This window comes from Cynoglossus semilaevis, chromosome 6, assembly GCF_000523025.1.
Source record: "Cynoglossus semilaevis isolate Cse_v1.0 chromosome 6, Cse_v1.0, whole genome shotgun sequence".
In the NCBI taxonomy this organism is placed as follows: domain Eukaryota; kingdom Metazoa; phylum Chordata; class Actinopteri; order Pleuronectiformes; family Cynoglossidae; genus Cynoglossus; species Cynoglossus semilaevis.
Window position 1 is genome coordinate 4385012 of NC_024312.1, and position 15392 is coordinate 4400403.

A 15392-nucleotide genomic window follows, 5' to 3' on the forward strand; every position below is an offset into this window, starting at 1 on the left:
AGTTTACTGTAGTATATATCTACAGTAGCACTGGTGTTTACTGTAGTATTATATAGTACTATATAATACACTGTTGTTTACTGTAGTATTATATAGTACTATAAGTAGCAGTGGTGTTTACTGTAGTATTATATAGTACTATATAATACACTGTTGTTTACTGTAGTATTATATAGTACTATACATAGGACCAGTGTTTACTGTGGTATAAAATAGTACTATATAATGCACTTGAGTTTACTGTAGTATTATATAGTACTATATAATACACTGTTGTTTACTGTAGTATTATATAGTAGTATATCTACGGTAGCACTGGTGTTTACTGTAGTATTATATAGTACTATATAATACTACAGTAAACTCAAGTGCATTATATAGTACTATTTTATACCACAGTAAACACTGGTCCTATGTATAGTACTATATAATACACTGGTGTTTACTGTAGTATAATATAGTAGTATATCTACAGTAGCAGTGGTGTTTACTGTAGTATTATATAGTACTATACATAGGACCAGTGTTTACTGTGGTATAAAATAGTACTATATAATGCACTGGAGTTTACTGTAGTATTATATAGTAGTATATCTATAGTAGCACTGGTGTTTACTGTAGTATTATATAGTAGTATATCTACAGTAGCACTGGTGTTTACTGTAGTACTTCTTACTCTTGCCGTCATATGTGTGCAGTGTGTCCAGGAGGTCGATGGTGGCGCTGCCCAGCAGCTCCTTCCTCAGGGTGTGGCAGCTCCATAGCTTCAGGTCCAGGCGGCTGTGAGGCGTCACATTACTGCGAAACACACACACACACACACACTAATTAAATCCTAAGAAGGAGTTAAATGGTGACTTTAATATGTTTAATAAGGATGGTTCATGTGTGTGTGTGTGTGTGTCCTCTCACAGCGTCAGGTCCTCGTTCCACTGCAGCTCCAGCTGTCCACTGCGTTTGCCTGTCTTCTTGGTCTCACTGGTCAGACCGTCGGCCGTCACCTCCACAAAGGAGTTGAGGCGAGAGTGACGGGTCGGCAGCTTTGGAGACTGAGGCTTGGCTGACACCACTGTGTACACGGACACACACAGAGTACACAGAGTACACAGTACAACATGAACATCAACAACAACACTGCTCTACTCCTTCATCCAAACTCACTGGTTGTGTCGCTGATTTTTCATTGGCTGAACTCAAAGGTTTGTTCCAGTGATTTTATTTTTATTGTTTCCTGGTGAATTGTATTCAGAGTCTTTTTGTGCCAACTTCTGAAAACAAATTAATTCTAAATAAATACACTGCAGACGTCACTTCCTTGAAGCACTGCAGGCTGGGTACATGATTTCAAGCTTTCCACTTTGCAGAGGGATGGTGAAAAGCCGAAAAATCAACACTGCCCCCAAGTGACGGAAAAGAAAATGTCCGGGTTTTTGTCTAAGAGTGAGAACCAAACAGGTGATGGTATGAAACTGCTCGGTCCACGACCTGGAACACACCTCCAGGACCTTTCCAGGACCTTCACTGACTGCGATCCAGTTTCAGCTACAGCTGAATTTCACAGCGTCTCCATGGAAACAGCCAACACCTGACAGTCTGCTCTCACAGAGAACCTCCTTCTTCCTATTTAAATTCCCAGTTGTTCTGAACTCCCTGTCATTTCCAGTAAATCAGGAATCAGGAAACTGGAGGTGATGAGTCAGTGAAGAGCGAGGCTGAGCCCAGGTTGAGTCTCGTTTCTCTGGGTTTGATCCTGAATCACTTCTGGCTTTCAAACCACAGACGCTGACAGCGTTTCTAATCAGGACATGAGTGGACACAGAGTCAGACTCTGGTCTGAGGTGACGAGGTTAGGATCAGTCTCTGCATCCTACAGTCTTTAGACCGACACACAGACTGGCTGATGATTTAGAGACCGATCAGAGCTTTGTCTCAGGGCTTCAACTCCTTTCCTTTGACCTTCCAGCTCTGTCTCCACATACTGTATTTGTCTAATAATCCACTATTTCTCCATCACTTTCACACACAGCCACACTTGTCCACCTCCTGTGCTCATTGGCCAAATATTTACTTTTACTTTGTGTTCCTCATTTCTCTACCAAAACGAGAGTGGAGAAAGCAATGTGGGTGGATTTGGATTTGACCTGAACTGACCCCTACTATCACAGTACATCATGAACACATGACCTGCTTCAGGAACCATGAAGCACAGGGACACATCTTTTGGTACATTATTTCAGAACATTTTTTCCCTGCCAGGAAACCACAGATTATTATTTTTTTTAAATGTAGAATTACCTTTCAAAATGAGCTGAGACTTCTCAGTGGTCTGGGCAGCTGTGGCTCTGCTAGCACTGGCAGACGCCATAACATCACAGCTCTGAAACACAACAACACCCTGTTATAACACAGGCAGGTTCATGATGTGTGCATAAGAACTACATACATCTGGTTAAAATAGAAACCTAAAAAAAAGAAGACAAAGAGTGTGTTGACAGAGTAGATAAACACTTCAGTCCAAACAAAACAGTATCTACTGGCCCATATGTACTGGTCCATATGAACTGGTCCATATCTGATGGTCCATTTGTACTGGCCCTTCTTTAGTGTAACAAATTGAATATAAACTGATGACATGTCAGTGGCCACGGTCACATCATTGTATTGTTGTCTCCTACTGGACAGACCAGACACACTTCACCAACCATGGACTCAAATGAACACCAGTGACCAGTCTTTGTTTTGACTCCGTGTCATTCACTGCTTCAACACCAGAGGAGAACTTAAGTCTTATTCTGATTTTGATTTTACAACAGTCGTCTAAAGAGAATGAGAACCGTTTATTATATATGGTCTACAAGCAGGAGAATTAAAACAAAACATCACATCAACATGTTTGAAGGAGTGTGGATGAATAAGGCAAGCTCATCCTAAATTCACCCCTCTACACAGGTATAAGACGGTTCCAATGATTTCAGCTCGTAGTGGTCTGTTGAAACACTGCTAACAATCACTCAGTATTAGTAACTAATGAGAAAATACTACTGAGGTCTTTGTTGTACTTCCTCATTAGTTACTAATACTAGTATTATAATACAATGATATTCCCTCTTCCAGCTCAGCCATATAAAAAGAACAAAAACTGTTTTTTTCACTGCATATGTTTCTAATAAGAGAACCATATCAGTCTGAATGTCAACCATTGTGTGACGCACAACATGATTTGACCCGGTCATAGTCCAGGCATGATATTGTATAAAACTGAAGGGTCCGAGGCTCAGATGTGTGTTTGTGTATGAGTGAAAGAGGGAGATAAAACGTTTTGTAAAAGTTTATGGTTTCGAACGGTTCAATAGACCAGGAAACTGTTTTATTAGAGGTATGAACAAACAATTACAGCTGCTGCGCAAAAACACAAACACGGAAGATCCGCTAGAATATTGTTGCTCCATAATCAAGCTAACAGGGACAACAACAATACATCCGTTCGGATTGTATTTCAAAATAAGATTTCAATAGGGAAAAAAGATACAAAAATTAAAGAAATTCTGGTCAAATCTCGTGTTTAAAGGAGAACGCCAACACAAGGGAATTCAGCATAAACATAAATGGTTCCTTCAGTGTGTCAACTCTCGTAACCACTTCATTTCCATTGATTTCGTTTTTCCGGGTGAAGGCTGTTGGTTTTTTTGCGGACTAACTTTGGTTAACTTGACATAAAACAATGACGCTAATGCGTTAGCATCAAGCTCCGCATGAGCATCATGTCAAAAGACGGGTCCGTAAAACCAGCGCCGAACACCGCAGAGCTAGGGGCAGGTACCGAGAGTTCTGTGGTTCCTGTCCAAACCGAACCTGTTACTGACATGACATCCAAACACATTTTAACCGCTTCTTCTTCCTACCTGTGTCAGCTTTGCTCCGATGCTGCTGCCTTTAGCCAACTATCATTTCCGCTCCAGTGACCAGGTCACGTGAACCAGTCTGTTTCCGTTCTAGTTGCAAAGATTTCTAGTTTACGATCTTTAACATTTCTCCGTGTACTGTACATTCTAAGAAAACGCTTTTTTGTCCGTTGTATCTTGAGGCGTGTAAATAAAATGACTTATCAATTAAAACGACTTTTATTACCTTGTGTTTTCCATATATACTAAAGTAAGTCAATGTCTTGGATAAAAATATAAATATATATATAATATAATAATACTCAATTTATTTTACAAAAAACAAACAAACAAAAAATAATTCCGCATTAACCAGCCTATTTTGTACTAGGCTTTTGTTGTGACGCTAAATGTTATTCCTGTCCTAACCGGAAATAGCTGCTCTCATTTTCTCCTCGTTGTGTTTTCATTTTGACCAGTTTACTGAGCCTGATGAAATGTTGTTCATATGTCCATACATTTAAATTCCCTACTATCCACGTGTTTTCATTCACTTGTTGGTTAAAATGTTTGACGCAGATGAAATCGCTAAGTTGTGTTACGATCGTTTCGCGCAGCTTCCCCGCAGAGGGAAGCCTGAAGCGGGTAGAGAGTGGAGCCTGTTGGCTGCTGTTGTCAAACTGAGCCGCTCCGCTCGGTCTGACTCAGGTAACTTCACTTTACGTTCACAACATTTTGTTTAACGAGAGCGTTTTAGTCAAATACCAATTTCATGTCATCCCGTGTAATATTAAATAGTATACATACAAAAAAGAAGGTATAGATTTTCAGAGATACGTGATTTCCAACTGAAACTGAAAACTAAGATAAAGCACTGTATCAAGGTTTAGTTTAAAAAGTTCATATTATCAGCAAGTTCCAGGATGGCGAGTCATGCTGATTGCTGCTCAATTCAGACATAAAGTAAGATGATATGCTGAGTCATCGTGATGACGAGCTCTCGAAGTCTCAGCATGCTGAGTCACAGTCAGTGGGTCATATTTGTAAAATATGATGCACTTGTTTTTAGATGCTGAGTCATTATTTGAAGATGCAGCTTTGTGTCGTTTTGACAGAAGAAAGTTGGTGGACGATTGTGTTGGTAGTAATAAGAATAATAACTTGACCATCTTTATCCTTTTATTATTATTTTTTTACTGTACTGGTTGATATTTAACAGTGTAGAAGAAGTTCAGTGATAACACGTCATGTTCTTCTTCTTCTTCCACAGTGAAGACGGAGGTTGTTTCCCTGGGAACTGGAACCAAGTGTATTGGCCGGAGCCAGATGAGTCCTGATGGTGAGTCTTTTATTCTGGTTTCTCCGGTGCACTGCTCTGTCAATCATTTTCCAGGCATTTGAATCAAATTTTGAGGACCAGAAAATGTACTAAAATATGTCTGAGTGTTTCTGGTCATCACACAGGTGACGTCCTCAACGACAGTCATGCAGAAGTCATGGCCAGGAGAGGATGTATCAGGTCAGCATCATGACTGCAGTAGTGCACTCTGATATGAAGTACTTCCTACAGTCATGAAGTACCTGTGTGCAGGTACCTGATCCAGGAGCTGCACAGAGCAGTGAGCGCTGACCACAGCACCGTCTTCTGTTCGTCGGACCATCCAGGGAAGTGGAAACTTCAGCCTGGCGTTTCCTTCCTCTTCTTCACCAGCCACACTCCCTGTGAGTCCAGCGCCCTCTGCTGGGACCTATATCCAGTCCTCCTTCGATGTTAATATATGATTGAATACATTATTTGTAGAAGATGTCGTTGTCCTGTTTGAGGCGGACCAGCTGTGGCCGTGGACCAAAGTGTGTTTGTGTTTCTCAGGTGGCGATGCCTCCATCGTACCCATGACTGACAGCCAGGCTCAGCCCTGTCCTGCTGTCCCACCCGGGGACACTCGTGAAGACACGAGAATCAGTGAAGAACGTAAAAGAAAATCAACACAGCTGAGTGAAGGTCAAAGGTCAAAGGTTCCTCGTCTGAAGGAGCAGGATCCATCTGAGATGGGTCTGGAGCCTAGGTACCCAAAAGAGTCTGGATTTACAGAAACCCAGATGGCTGACATTCACAGAACAGGCGCTAAGTGTGTCCCCGGGGGCCGCGCTGACCCCCTGCAGCCCGGTGAAGGCTACCACAGCACCGGAGTGTTGAGGGTGAAGCCCGGTCGGGGAGAACCGACCCTCTCGCTTTCCTGCAGTGACAAACTGGCCCGATGGTCAGTGCTGGGCTTCCAGGGTGCATTGTTGTCCCATTACCTGCAGGAGGCGCTATACTTTGATGCCATAGTTGTGGGAAAGTGTCCGTATAGTGAAGAGGTGATGACCAGAGCTTTAGTCTCACGGTGAGAAGAGTCAACCGTCACCGTCGAGTGTTGGCGCTGGTGCAGCCACAGAGGCATCAAGTCTTTGACTCCTCCGCAGGTGCTCCCAGGTGTCACTGCTCCCTGCTGGTTACTCTGTGCATCCACCACTGCTGCTTCAGTCCAGCCTGGAGTTCCCCTTCAGCCTGGAGCAGACACAGCGCCATCACCAGGTCAGACAGGGACGCATCTCCCCTTGTGGAGCAGGTGGGAACAACACACTAACACTTTTGGGCAACTTTCCTGACTCCACACCAACACTGTGCGTGTGTGTGTTACAGCCATCAGCTGGTGTAATGTGACAGAGCAGCCACTAGATGTTACTGCCAACGGCTACAGACATGGAGTTACAAAGAAGGACATGGGAACAGCCAAAGCCAGGTGGCGCTCCACTGAACCTTTGACCATGACTTCAACAGATTTCTGTGGGTCTCACATTGACAGTGTCTCCTCTGTCTCCAGGTCTCGTCTGTGTAAACTGGAGATCTTCCACTCCTTCCTGTCCCTTCTTTCAGCCTCCGAGCCTTCATCACTTCCTGAATCTCTCAGGTAACCAATAAGAAGCGGTTTCACTTCAACATCAGCGATCAGCAGAACTTTTCCATCTGACCAACGTCTCACAGAAGATGTTCCTTCAGACAGTGGAAGAACTGTCTGCTGGTCCACTGCTGCCTCCTGCACGCTGCAGTGACGTTAGCCTGTCGTCTGTTATTCTAACACACGAGCATGCTCTGGTTTTAGTGATCAGATTTATTATCACTGATCAATTACTGAATCATTTGATATGTGTGTGTGTGTGTGTGTTCTCAGGAGAGCTGACCTCCTGACCTACTGGGACTACAAGCGTGCAGCTCAGAGTTACCAGCAGACCTGGGAGCAGCTGAACACACAGGCGTTCCCTCTGTGGCCACGCTCTGACAGGAGCCTCCTGTTGTTCCACTGAGCTCTGATTGGTCGACCAGGCCCGAGTCCCAGACACTGCTGTTTCAGAGGGGTCAGAATGACATGAAGGGTTCTGTCGTTCTTCAACACATTCATTTTATTGGACAGTTTTTCCAACATGTACATGTACTTCAGTCAAATACTATGTAAATACTTCCAGTATATTTGAACTATGACTGTACAACATGGATGGAATAAAAGAAGTCGTTAAAGATCGTGGCGTTCCAGTCATGAATGACACTTTCGTACTAAAACTGGTGACAATGTCGATGACAATGAAAAGTACTGCAAGTAGGAGCAGGTTCTACTACAGATACTACTACAGTACTTCAGATTCAAACTCAACGATGGTGAGTGTGTGTAGAATAATTGTGTGTCTTCAGGCAACACCACAGGACGTGTGTGATGTCATGTGATGTCACTGCTGCGTCCACACGGAGACATATTGTCATCAGTTCACGTCAGATGTGAACTTTAACGGTAACTGAGTGACTTTTTTTCCAATCACCCATGAACAGTATGACTGTAGTATGACTGTAGTACAAGTGTAGTCACTACAGTTATACTACAGTACCGCTGGGTACAGGTGAGTTCTGAATATTGGTGTGAGCCATGAGACTGAGGTCCAGAACTGTTCAGAAACAGTCTTTTCTAGGCGTGTCAGTCCAGTGACGGTGGTCTCTGACATTTACTGCAGAGTCAAAGAGAGGAGCAGCCGTCCAACTGCGTCTCCGTCCAATACTTCACTGCAGATTTTTTTTAGCAAATGATTGAACTACAGTGAAGCGGTCAGGTCCACACCAGCTGCTGCTGGTGTGGACCTGTGTGTGTGTGTGTATTAACCACATGTTGTATAAAAGACCTGGACCTGGACACCAAAGGTGTTCTCCTCGCTGTAGGCCACGTAGAGGAAACCGTCCTGGTCCTTCTCCTTGTCGTACAGCTGTCCCATGGTCAGACTGTTCCACAGAGACAGACAACTGTTGTTATCACTCATCTGGACTCGAGTACAAACGCAGAAACAGCTCAAAGTGAAAATGACCCAGAACTGGTTCTGACCTGGACTGAGGGACGGTTTTGTCCACAAACAGGAAGATGGCTTTCTCTGACGGCAGCTGGATCCGTTTCCTGATGATCCACATGAACTGGGCCACAGTGATGTCAGAGGGAACCAGGTACTTCCTCTTATCAATGTCCAGGATCTGAGAGCCGGAGACCTTCTCCACGATCACCTGGACCAGCAGGAGACAAAGAAGAACCAGTGGGTGTTGGCACAGACCAGTCACGTGTCTGTCAACGTTCTCTGATAGGAGAACTGACCAATCAGAACAGTCGGTGCTTCAAACAATGAAATGTGAAACACGTTGTACTGCTGAGTACATGAGTCTGTCACAGATACTACAGAACCGCTTGTACTGAACCCATAAAGTTCCTGCTACTCTACCTAGAACCTGTTCTACTGCACTGTTGGTCTGTGTTGAAAAACACAGATTAAAACCTGGAACTCATTTCTGTGGGTGGATATTTCTTGGTTCTTTTCCCAGTAACAGTCACAAGATCCAAGAATGGAACCGACATGGGTTCTCCTACTATCCCCCAGTACCTGCTACTACTACTCTAGACCAAGTTCTGAGTACTGGTTCCTGCCCTAGTCAAATCTATACGTCCTTGTCCTTTTATCAGTTCTTGAAATGAATTCATGAATCAGAAACACACACACACACACACAGACTGACCGGTACTCTGTCAGTGTACTTGCTGCGGATCTTGGCAGACTCTACACATCGATGCTCTGTGGAGAGACAAACAGGAAGTCAGACTGGAGTGGGAGGAGCGGCGTCTCCTGGGACTGTTCTCTGTCCAAAACACAGCTCGTCCATTAGTGGACAGGAAGGAGGAGACGAGGACAGCATCAAGGGGAGGCTTCACTCTGAGCTTGTACCCGTACTAGTTCAGTACCAAGTACTGACTGTAGCGTCTGTGAACCGCGCAGCCTTCAACACCACAGACAAAATGAACGCACTCAGAGGCCCCAAATGTAACTTTACATAAAAAGCTAAAGAATAAGCTAATGATTAGCCACAAGATAAAAAATACAAGTCAATAAAATATTTCTGTAAGTTGTTGAGACAGATCAGAACTAGAACTGCATCTGAAGTGGACTGTTAGTGGAACTGTTGTCATGAAGAGTCCACGCCAGTTCTTCAATGTCCGTCTCCTGTCTACAGTCTCTGAAATAGATGTATTTTATTAAAAAACATTTAACCACAAAAGTCGCATGGAGTTAGAACCTAACATGTTAACCACAGCGCCCCCAGTGGATTGCTGCTAACTCCTAATTAGAAGCGGGAGACTGCGTCCATTTTATAAACGGTCTACGGCGAACCTCTGTGCAGCCCAGACAATGACACAGCAAAAACAAATGAAGGATAGAAATATATATATAGAAATATAAACAGAGTGATCAATGACAGCAGCGCCACCGTTAGGTCTATCACAGAGCCCAGCCTGTAGCTGTGTTAGTCTGGTTTTTACCCAGGGAATGATCCTCTTTAAACATCCATTTCATCTTTGCTGGATCCCCGCACTGAGGCCTGATGGTCGGGTCTGAATCTGCGGGAACCGCCGCTGTTCGTCCAGTAGTCCAGGAGGAGACAACACGTCAAAGCAGCGCAGGTGGACGTCCCAGCTGTCCTTCTGTCTCCGTCTCTGTCTGCTGTCAGCCTCCGAGGTGACGTCACCCCCTGCCAATAAGGGTGGTGATGGTGTGCTGCCTTCACGTACGTTCGGTAAAAACATATTTGGTTCTAGCGCTGTTATTTACTGAAATGTAACGATGATATTTCAGCGGGCCACAGTTTACATATTCTGTAGAAACAATTTAAAAAAGTAAACAAATAAATAATAAAAACACATTCATTATTTTTGGCTAACTTTCTTTGGGTGCGACAGATATTATTGGTCTTACATGTAATTTTGACTTTAAATATTTTTAAGTAATATTTTACATTTTTCCAGATTTCTAAAGTCCGTAAATGAGATATAGAAACATACATTCAATGACTCAAAAAATTATTGTTCGAATTTCTAGTTGGTGTGGGATCAATAAACTCGTGTATCTATCCGCGACAACGCCTCCACCTCACGCTACACGGTCACGTGACCGCGTCGCAGTCATGGTAACCGAGAGACGCTGCTTAGCTAGCTTTACCATGCTTTAAAGATTGAGGCTAATGTTGACATTTTTAAACTAAGTTACTTTCAAAAGAAGCTTTCTACCCACTTCGCGATATATCGTGTGGTTGATTTCCGCTTTATTTTCCCCGTTTTACTCGAAACTTGTGTTAGCATTTAGCTGCTAGCCTGAACGTTAGCCAGTAAGCTGGCTCTCCAGCATCGACAGAGAACCGTCGCTGTGTTTTCCTCATGGCTTTTTACGAAGTTTATTCTCATCCAGCTTTAATTCGCTACAAGACGAGCGTCTGCACCAAGGCCACACTTTTCCTCGTCGCCATCCTGTGTCTCACGTACATCTCACCGCTGCTGGTCGCGTACAGGAGCCAAGGTACAGCACGGAGCGGCCGCACGGTTCGGTGTTTATGTAGAGTCAGGGAGTTCGAAACCGCTTTGGATATTCAGGGATTCGGGTGTCATTTCAGGGGGAACTTGTGCTGCAAGAGATTTACCGTTGTGTTTGTGTGTAAAACAATAACATGCTTCCCCTTTAGGGTTCTGGACAAAAAGAAGTACTTATGAGGAACAACCCGTGGTCAGGTACCGGTACGAGGCTCTGCTGGTGGCAGCCACCAGTCCCCTGGGAGACCACGTGACCTGGAGTACCTTCCCGTATCTGAACAACATGCTGGGACCAAACTTCAGAATCCCGGCTGTTTCTGTGAGACACTTGTCTGTGCCGTGACACGCGTGGTGTTCAGTGGATCCTATCATTAACGGGACTTCATCTACAGGTGAGAGAAGAAGACCAGAACCAGGACGGCAAGTTGGATCTCCTCATCTTCAAGCTGCAGCTTCCTCTGAGAGCAGATGAGCAGGTGTACAGTGTCCAGCTGCTGCTCACCTTCAGCTACCAGCTCCACGTACGTACTGACAGTCAGTCGGTCAGTAGATCAGTCAGTCGGTAGATCAGAGTGATCACAGACCATTCCCACGTGTCTTCCCCAGAGGATGTCCACGGTGGTGATGCAGACGCTGGCGTATGTCCAACACTCTTCCTCGGTCCCTGGAGCTAAACTGTTTATCGGTGGTGACCTGAGGCTACAGCAGAGGGCGCCACTAGCTCACCGTGGCCTCAACAACATTTATAACGTTTGTCTCTGGTTCTTCTTCTTCTTCTTCTTCTATCAAAGCCTGACAGCCTTTTAAATGTACTTCCTGAAAAGTCCTGAGTATTTGTAGTAAATCACATGTACGTGAAGGTACTTCAGCGTTACTGCCCCCCCCCCCAAAACAAAGATGTAACAAACAGTTACACCTGAACCCAGGCTCTCGTGTTAGATATTGGACCAGTCTGTAGACTTGGCTCTCTTGTGTTAGATATTGGACCAGTCTGTAGACTGTGGTAGTCGTTGAGTGGTCAGTAACTGACCGACTGTGAGCGGTGGTCATTGAGTGGTCAGTAACTGACCGACTGTGTTCCATGTCCAGGTGTCGGTCATCGACGGCTCCAGTCCCTTTGTCAGTAGCTACGACCTGGAGAACATCATGAGGAGCTACCAAAGCAGGAACTGTGAGTCAGCACAGACGTCTTCAGGTCCAAGAGAAGACACTGACGGACCACTCTCACTGTTGTCATTATCTTCTCCCACAGTGACCACAGTACTGTCCTGTCCCAGTCCAGTCTGGACCCTGGGCCGAGCTGAAGGCTCTCCCTTTGAGCTCAGCGCTGAGATCCGTTACCCCCTGGAGGTCATCAGATATCCTTTCATAATTTCAGAGTCCAACAGAGTAAAAACCAGCTTTGACCCAGTTCCACCTTAACACCGTCCTCCACCTATCGTCCCGGCTTCTGGGAGACCATCAAGTTGGCCTGGATCCAGTATGTCAGTGTCCTCCTGATCTTCCTGTGGGTCTCCGAGCGTGTCCAGAGGTTTGTGTTTCAGAACCAGGTTCTGACCACGGTTCCTGTTGCTGTGGAGAAACTTCACCTGTCCTGACTGTGTGGATGTGTTGAACAGTTTGTGTTTAAATAAAATCAACGTTTTTTACATTTTATGTTTGGGTTTTCGTTCAGTTGATGAAAAATATTTGTCTTTTGATTATTCCAGAACAATTAATTCAGTTATTAAAACAAAACAACAAAGTCTAAACGTAACTCGCCTACTTATAATGGAAATCAATTCCCCCCACGTACCACAAGAGGGAGCCTAAGTACCACAAGTGATTCGTACCAGATCGTGGTGTCAGAACAAATACAGTTAAATTAGTGACGACATTAAACTCAACCCTAACACCTCTGACAAGTTTCGAAGTTTTCATCGAGTTTTTATGTGCTTGAACAAACACTCGTTAAAACCAACTGTCCGCTTCCTTCTCTTGTATCTCTCCCACTACTGCAGTCGTTCCGAAACAAACCGCCAACAAAAATGGCAGCAATTCCTGAAACCGGTTGTGACGTCTGAGTTTTAAGCGTGACACTATTTATTTAGGGCTCATATCTTTTATCGCGATAAGAGAAGACAATCTAAAGCCCCAAATAAAAACCTAAACGTGAACATTCACTCAACATCAGGTAGCGGCTAAGGTGTGGGGCTACGCACGTCACTTCCTGTTTTCGTCATCATATTTAGGTGTATATCTCCACACCGTGGCCAAATTATTTACCACATTAAAAAACTGAATAAAGTAGTATTACATTGAATTGTACTCAGACACGAGTATTATATTCTGCTTCTCTGACTCAGCGGTTTTTTATGTGACGCTCGTCTAAGGTGAAATGTAACAAAACTGTAATAAACTAATAAAAAATGCTTTTGAGATTGATGAATCAAAATGTCACAGCAGCTGTTTTGATTTCAAACGTGAAAAATTTAGTGTTGAAAACAAAAATGTAAAAACTGCAACAAAAAAAACCCAAAATGCGTTGGATACGTCCGTCCAACCGCGTTTTTTCATGTTGTCCATACAACCGACAATGTTTGGGACGTGTAAAAACTGCAACAAAATAACCCCAAAATGCGTTGGATGCGTCCGTCCAACCGCGTTTTTTCGTGTTGTCCATACAACCGACAATGTTTGGTAATTAAAAAAAAACACCTGGATCGTCAACGTTTGAATGAATCAAGACGAAGATGTAAAAATGAAACTAGCAGAGGATGGTTTCGATCCATCGACCTCTGGGTTATGGGCCCAGCACGCTTCCGCTGCGCCACTCTGCTATACAGGTTCACACACTCCAACTGTCATCTATATAATGTTGACAAAAGAACCCTGCGTTAACAACCAAAGTTGTTAAAAGCGGATTTCATCAAATCCCGTCGTATTAGCCAGACATATTTCGACCTCAACGTCGTCTTTGTCTGCTCCAGGTCAAACACCCACAAACTGATGACGACAAACGGTCCAGACTTCACCGACTCAACAATAACCGAGTTGGTTTGAAGATAATGACTCAAAAATTAGGACAAGACATAACATCTCTTGGCTAAACGATAACTACAAACGAACCAAGAGACAGGAAAATAAACGTCTGACAAAAAATATCAGCAACAATTACAACAGACTTCACCTCCAGAACGTCGTCCTTCTGCAGTGCAAACGAAGCAACACCACCGTGCTTTTCACAATTTATTAACAAAATGATAAAATAAATAAATACAAATTGATCAAATGCTCCTAATATCAACTCCTCCCGTGTTCCCTACAGTATTTCCTAAACACTGCATACAAAGAATTCATCACAGAAGAGGCTCAATACAGAGAGGTAAGAATCCCACCAGACCAGTCACAATGTCAGGCCAACAGAAGACACATCTGGAACACAAGTCAAAAAAATAAACACATTCCTTTCCAAAATCATTATGAAAAAATACAAACAATTATACAAATATTCAGATTGTGTAATTACCAGTTTACACATTAGTCAGCACACCAGGTGAACGTCGGCCGTCGTCTCATCGCTACAATGCATCTCACCAAATGGAAGATTAAAAAAGACTTTGATTTCTTTTGCTCTTTTTCGTTTTTTTCTTTTTTTTTGTTTTTGCAGTCCACCCCCTCCCACCCCCAATGGAATCAGCTGTGATGAGGTAAGAAACTTCAGGTGAACGGTTGGGTCCAAACAGGAAGGATGGCGAGCAGGAACCACAGACTCAAAAATACTACAAGGCCACGATCATTTCTTGTCTGGATCGGAGTTTGTTTTGAACAGAGCGATGAGTCAGCAGAACTGACGCAGACCTCACACACACACACACACACATACACATACACACTCATGCACATGTGTGGCCTTTTTTTTCCAGCACAGTGAATGCACACGATGCTAATGTAGAACGTTGACTTCTGTTGATGACGTGTGTGAACCATGTGACCTTGTACTGTGCAGCAGTCTTTGGATAAAACTCAATGTTTTTTTTTAAAAAAAGTGTTCTACTAAAACCAAAAAAGGAAAGAACCAGTGTCTGGGGTCCAGCTGCTGTGGGCTGTGGGCTGGATCCCAGTGTTGACCTCAGACAGTTCTTGGAGAAATGGCCATAGCTGGACGTCAGCGTCCCACAACAGAGGCTGCACCCCAACCCTAAAGGGTCATGTGAACGTCAGCTGGTGGGTCAGTTAGTAATCAGTTAGTAATCAGTTAGTAACCAGCTGATTAGTCGATAGTTCACCTTTTACTAAGTCTCCAAATACACAGGACCATGAACTCATCATCGCTGCCCTGTAAGGCTGTGTAGGCCGTGGGGTGCAGCCCTCTAAATGGGACATGCCCAGTATGCTACACACTGACCGCCCCCCCGCTCTCCAAAATGATTTAAAATGTGTGTCAATGGCATTTCTTTCACCTCAAACACAAATGGTTCTCAGAGGGTTTAGTTCTGGAACCACAGGTCCATGGCCATTTCTGAAACACTGTCAACAAGATGGGAGTACCCCCCCCCCCCCCCCCCCCCCCCCCCCTGCCGCCCGAAGTCTCACCCACACAACACAA

At 44.1% G+C, this 15392-nt stretch overlaps 4 protein-coding genes across 9 annotated transcripts in view; 2 read left to right on the top strand and 2 right to left on the bottom strand.

The window, feature by feature from the left end:
- The window catches only part of wwp2 (WW domain containing E3 ubiquitin protein ligase 2), a 21163-nt gene extending 17105 nt beyond the window's left edge, over positions 1-4058 (bottom strand). For 2 of the 3 annotated variants that reach the window (XM_008311315.3, XM_008311314.3), the window contains exons 1-4: positions 3903-4057; positions 2296-2377; positions 913-1069; positions 677-798 (exon numbers count right to left, since the gene is read on the bottom strand). In XM_008311315.3, coding sequence (XP_008309537.1) covers positions 677-798; positions 913-1069; positions 2296-2365 — 349 coding nt within the window. In that variant the 5' untranslated portion in view covers positions 2366-2377; positions 3903-4057. Of the gene's footprint in view, positions 1-676; positions 799-912; positions 1070-2295; positions 2378-3902 lie in introns of all 3 variants that reach the window. The other variant, XM_025056186.1, reaches the window with a different exon arrangement.
- Positions 4059-4293: 235 nt separating this feature from the next.
- Positions 4294-7443, top strand: adat1 (adenosine deaminase tRNA specific 1). 3 transcript variants are annotated; one of them, XM_008311317.3, is made up of 9 exons: positions 4294-4589; positions 5152-5220; positions 5346-5400; positions 5473-5603; positions 5752-6268; positions 6348-6493; positions 6568-6667; positions 6749-6835; positions 7097-7443. In XM_008311317.3, exons 1-9 carry the CDS (start codon positions 4448-4450, stop codon positions 7227-7229), a joined length of 1380 nt encoding a protein of 459 aa, XP_008309539.1. In that variant the 5' UTR covers positions 4294-4447; the 3' UTR covers positions 7230-7443. The 3 variants fall into 3 exon arrangements, with proteins under 3 accessions (XP_008309539.1, XP_016888446.2, XP_016888447.1); XM_017032957.2 differs by lacking the exon at positions 4294-4589 and adding an exon at positions 4916-5022; XM_017032958.2 differs by lacking the exon at positions 4294-4589 and having other exon boundaries at positions 5486-5603.
- Positions 7410-9960, bottom strand: LOC103379687 (gamma-aminobutyric acid receptor-associated protein-like 2). Of its 2 annotated transcripts, XM_017032959.2 has the most exons (5): positions 9764-9960; positions 8965-9020; positions 8288-8460; positions 8072-8187; positions 7410-8024 (listed from the first exon to the last, which is right to left on the bottom strand). In XM_017032959.2, exons 1-5 carry the CDS (start codon positions 9795-9797, stop codon positions 7972-7974), a joined length of 432 nt encoding a protein of 143 aa, XP_016888448.1. In that variant the 5' UTR covers positions 9798-9960; the 3' UTR covers positions 7410-7971. The 2 variants fall into 2 exon arrangements, with proteins under 2 accessions (XP_016888448.1, XP_024911959.1); XM_025056191.1 differs by having other exon boundaries at positions 7410-8187; positions 9764-9957.
- A 285-nt stretch (positions 9961-10245) lies between these two features.
- On the top strand, positions 10246-12460 carry tmem231 (transmembrane protein 231). Its single transcript, XM_008311318.3, has 7 exons — positions 10246-10793; positions 10957-11123; positions 11197-11325; positions 11411-11554; positions 11894-11975; positions 12057-12162; positions 12240-12460. The coding sequence occupies exons 1-7, from the start codon at positions 10655-10657 to the stop codon at positions 12400-12402; spliced, it is 930 nt and encodes a 309-aa protein (XP_008309540.1). The 5' UTR covers positions 10246-10654; the 3' UTR covers positions 12403-12460.
- The last annotated feature ends 2932 nt before the right edge of the window (positions 12461-15392 follow it).

Excerpts from the sequence above, each read along its gene's own strand:
- adat1 (XM_008311317.3), top strand. The coding sequence starts at position 4,448 with ATGTTTGACGCAGATGAAATCGCTAAGTTGTGTTACGATCGTTTCGCG. Across the intron at positions 4,590-5,151 it reads CTCCGCTCGGTCTGACTCAG|TGAAGACGGAGGTTGTTTCC; the intron begins GTAACTTCACTT and ends CTTCTTCCACAG. Across the intron at positions 6,836-7,096 it reads TCACTTCCTGAATCTCTCAG|GAGAGCTGACCTCCTGACCT; the intron begins GTAACCAATAAG and ends GTGTGTTCTCAG.
- LOC103379687 (XM_017032959.2), bottom strand. The coding sequence starts at position 9,797 with ATGAAATGGATGTTTAAAGAGGATCATTCCCTGG. Across the intron at positions 9,021-9,763 it reads TAAAGAGGATCATTCCCTGG|AGCATCGATGTGTAGAGTCT; the intron begins GTAAAAACCAGA and ends GTCTCTCCACAG. Across the intron at positions 8,188-8,287 it reads AAAACCGTCCCTCAGTCCAG|TCTGACCATGGGACAGCTGT; the intron begins GTCAGAACCAGT and ends TCTGTGGAACAG.
- tmem231 (XM_008311318.3), top strand. The coding sequence starts at position 10,655 with ATGGCTTTTTACGAAGTTTATTCTCATCCAGCTTTAATTCGCTACAAG. Across the intron at positions 11,124-11,196 it reads TCAGAATCCCGGCTGTTTCT|GTGAGAGAAGAAGACCAGAA; the intron begins GTGAGACACTTG and ends CTTCATCTACAG. Across the intron at positions 12,163-12,239 it reads TACCCCCTGGAGGTCATCAG|CTATCGTCCCGGCTTCTGGG; the intron begins ATATCCTTTCAT and ends ACCGTCCTCCAC.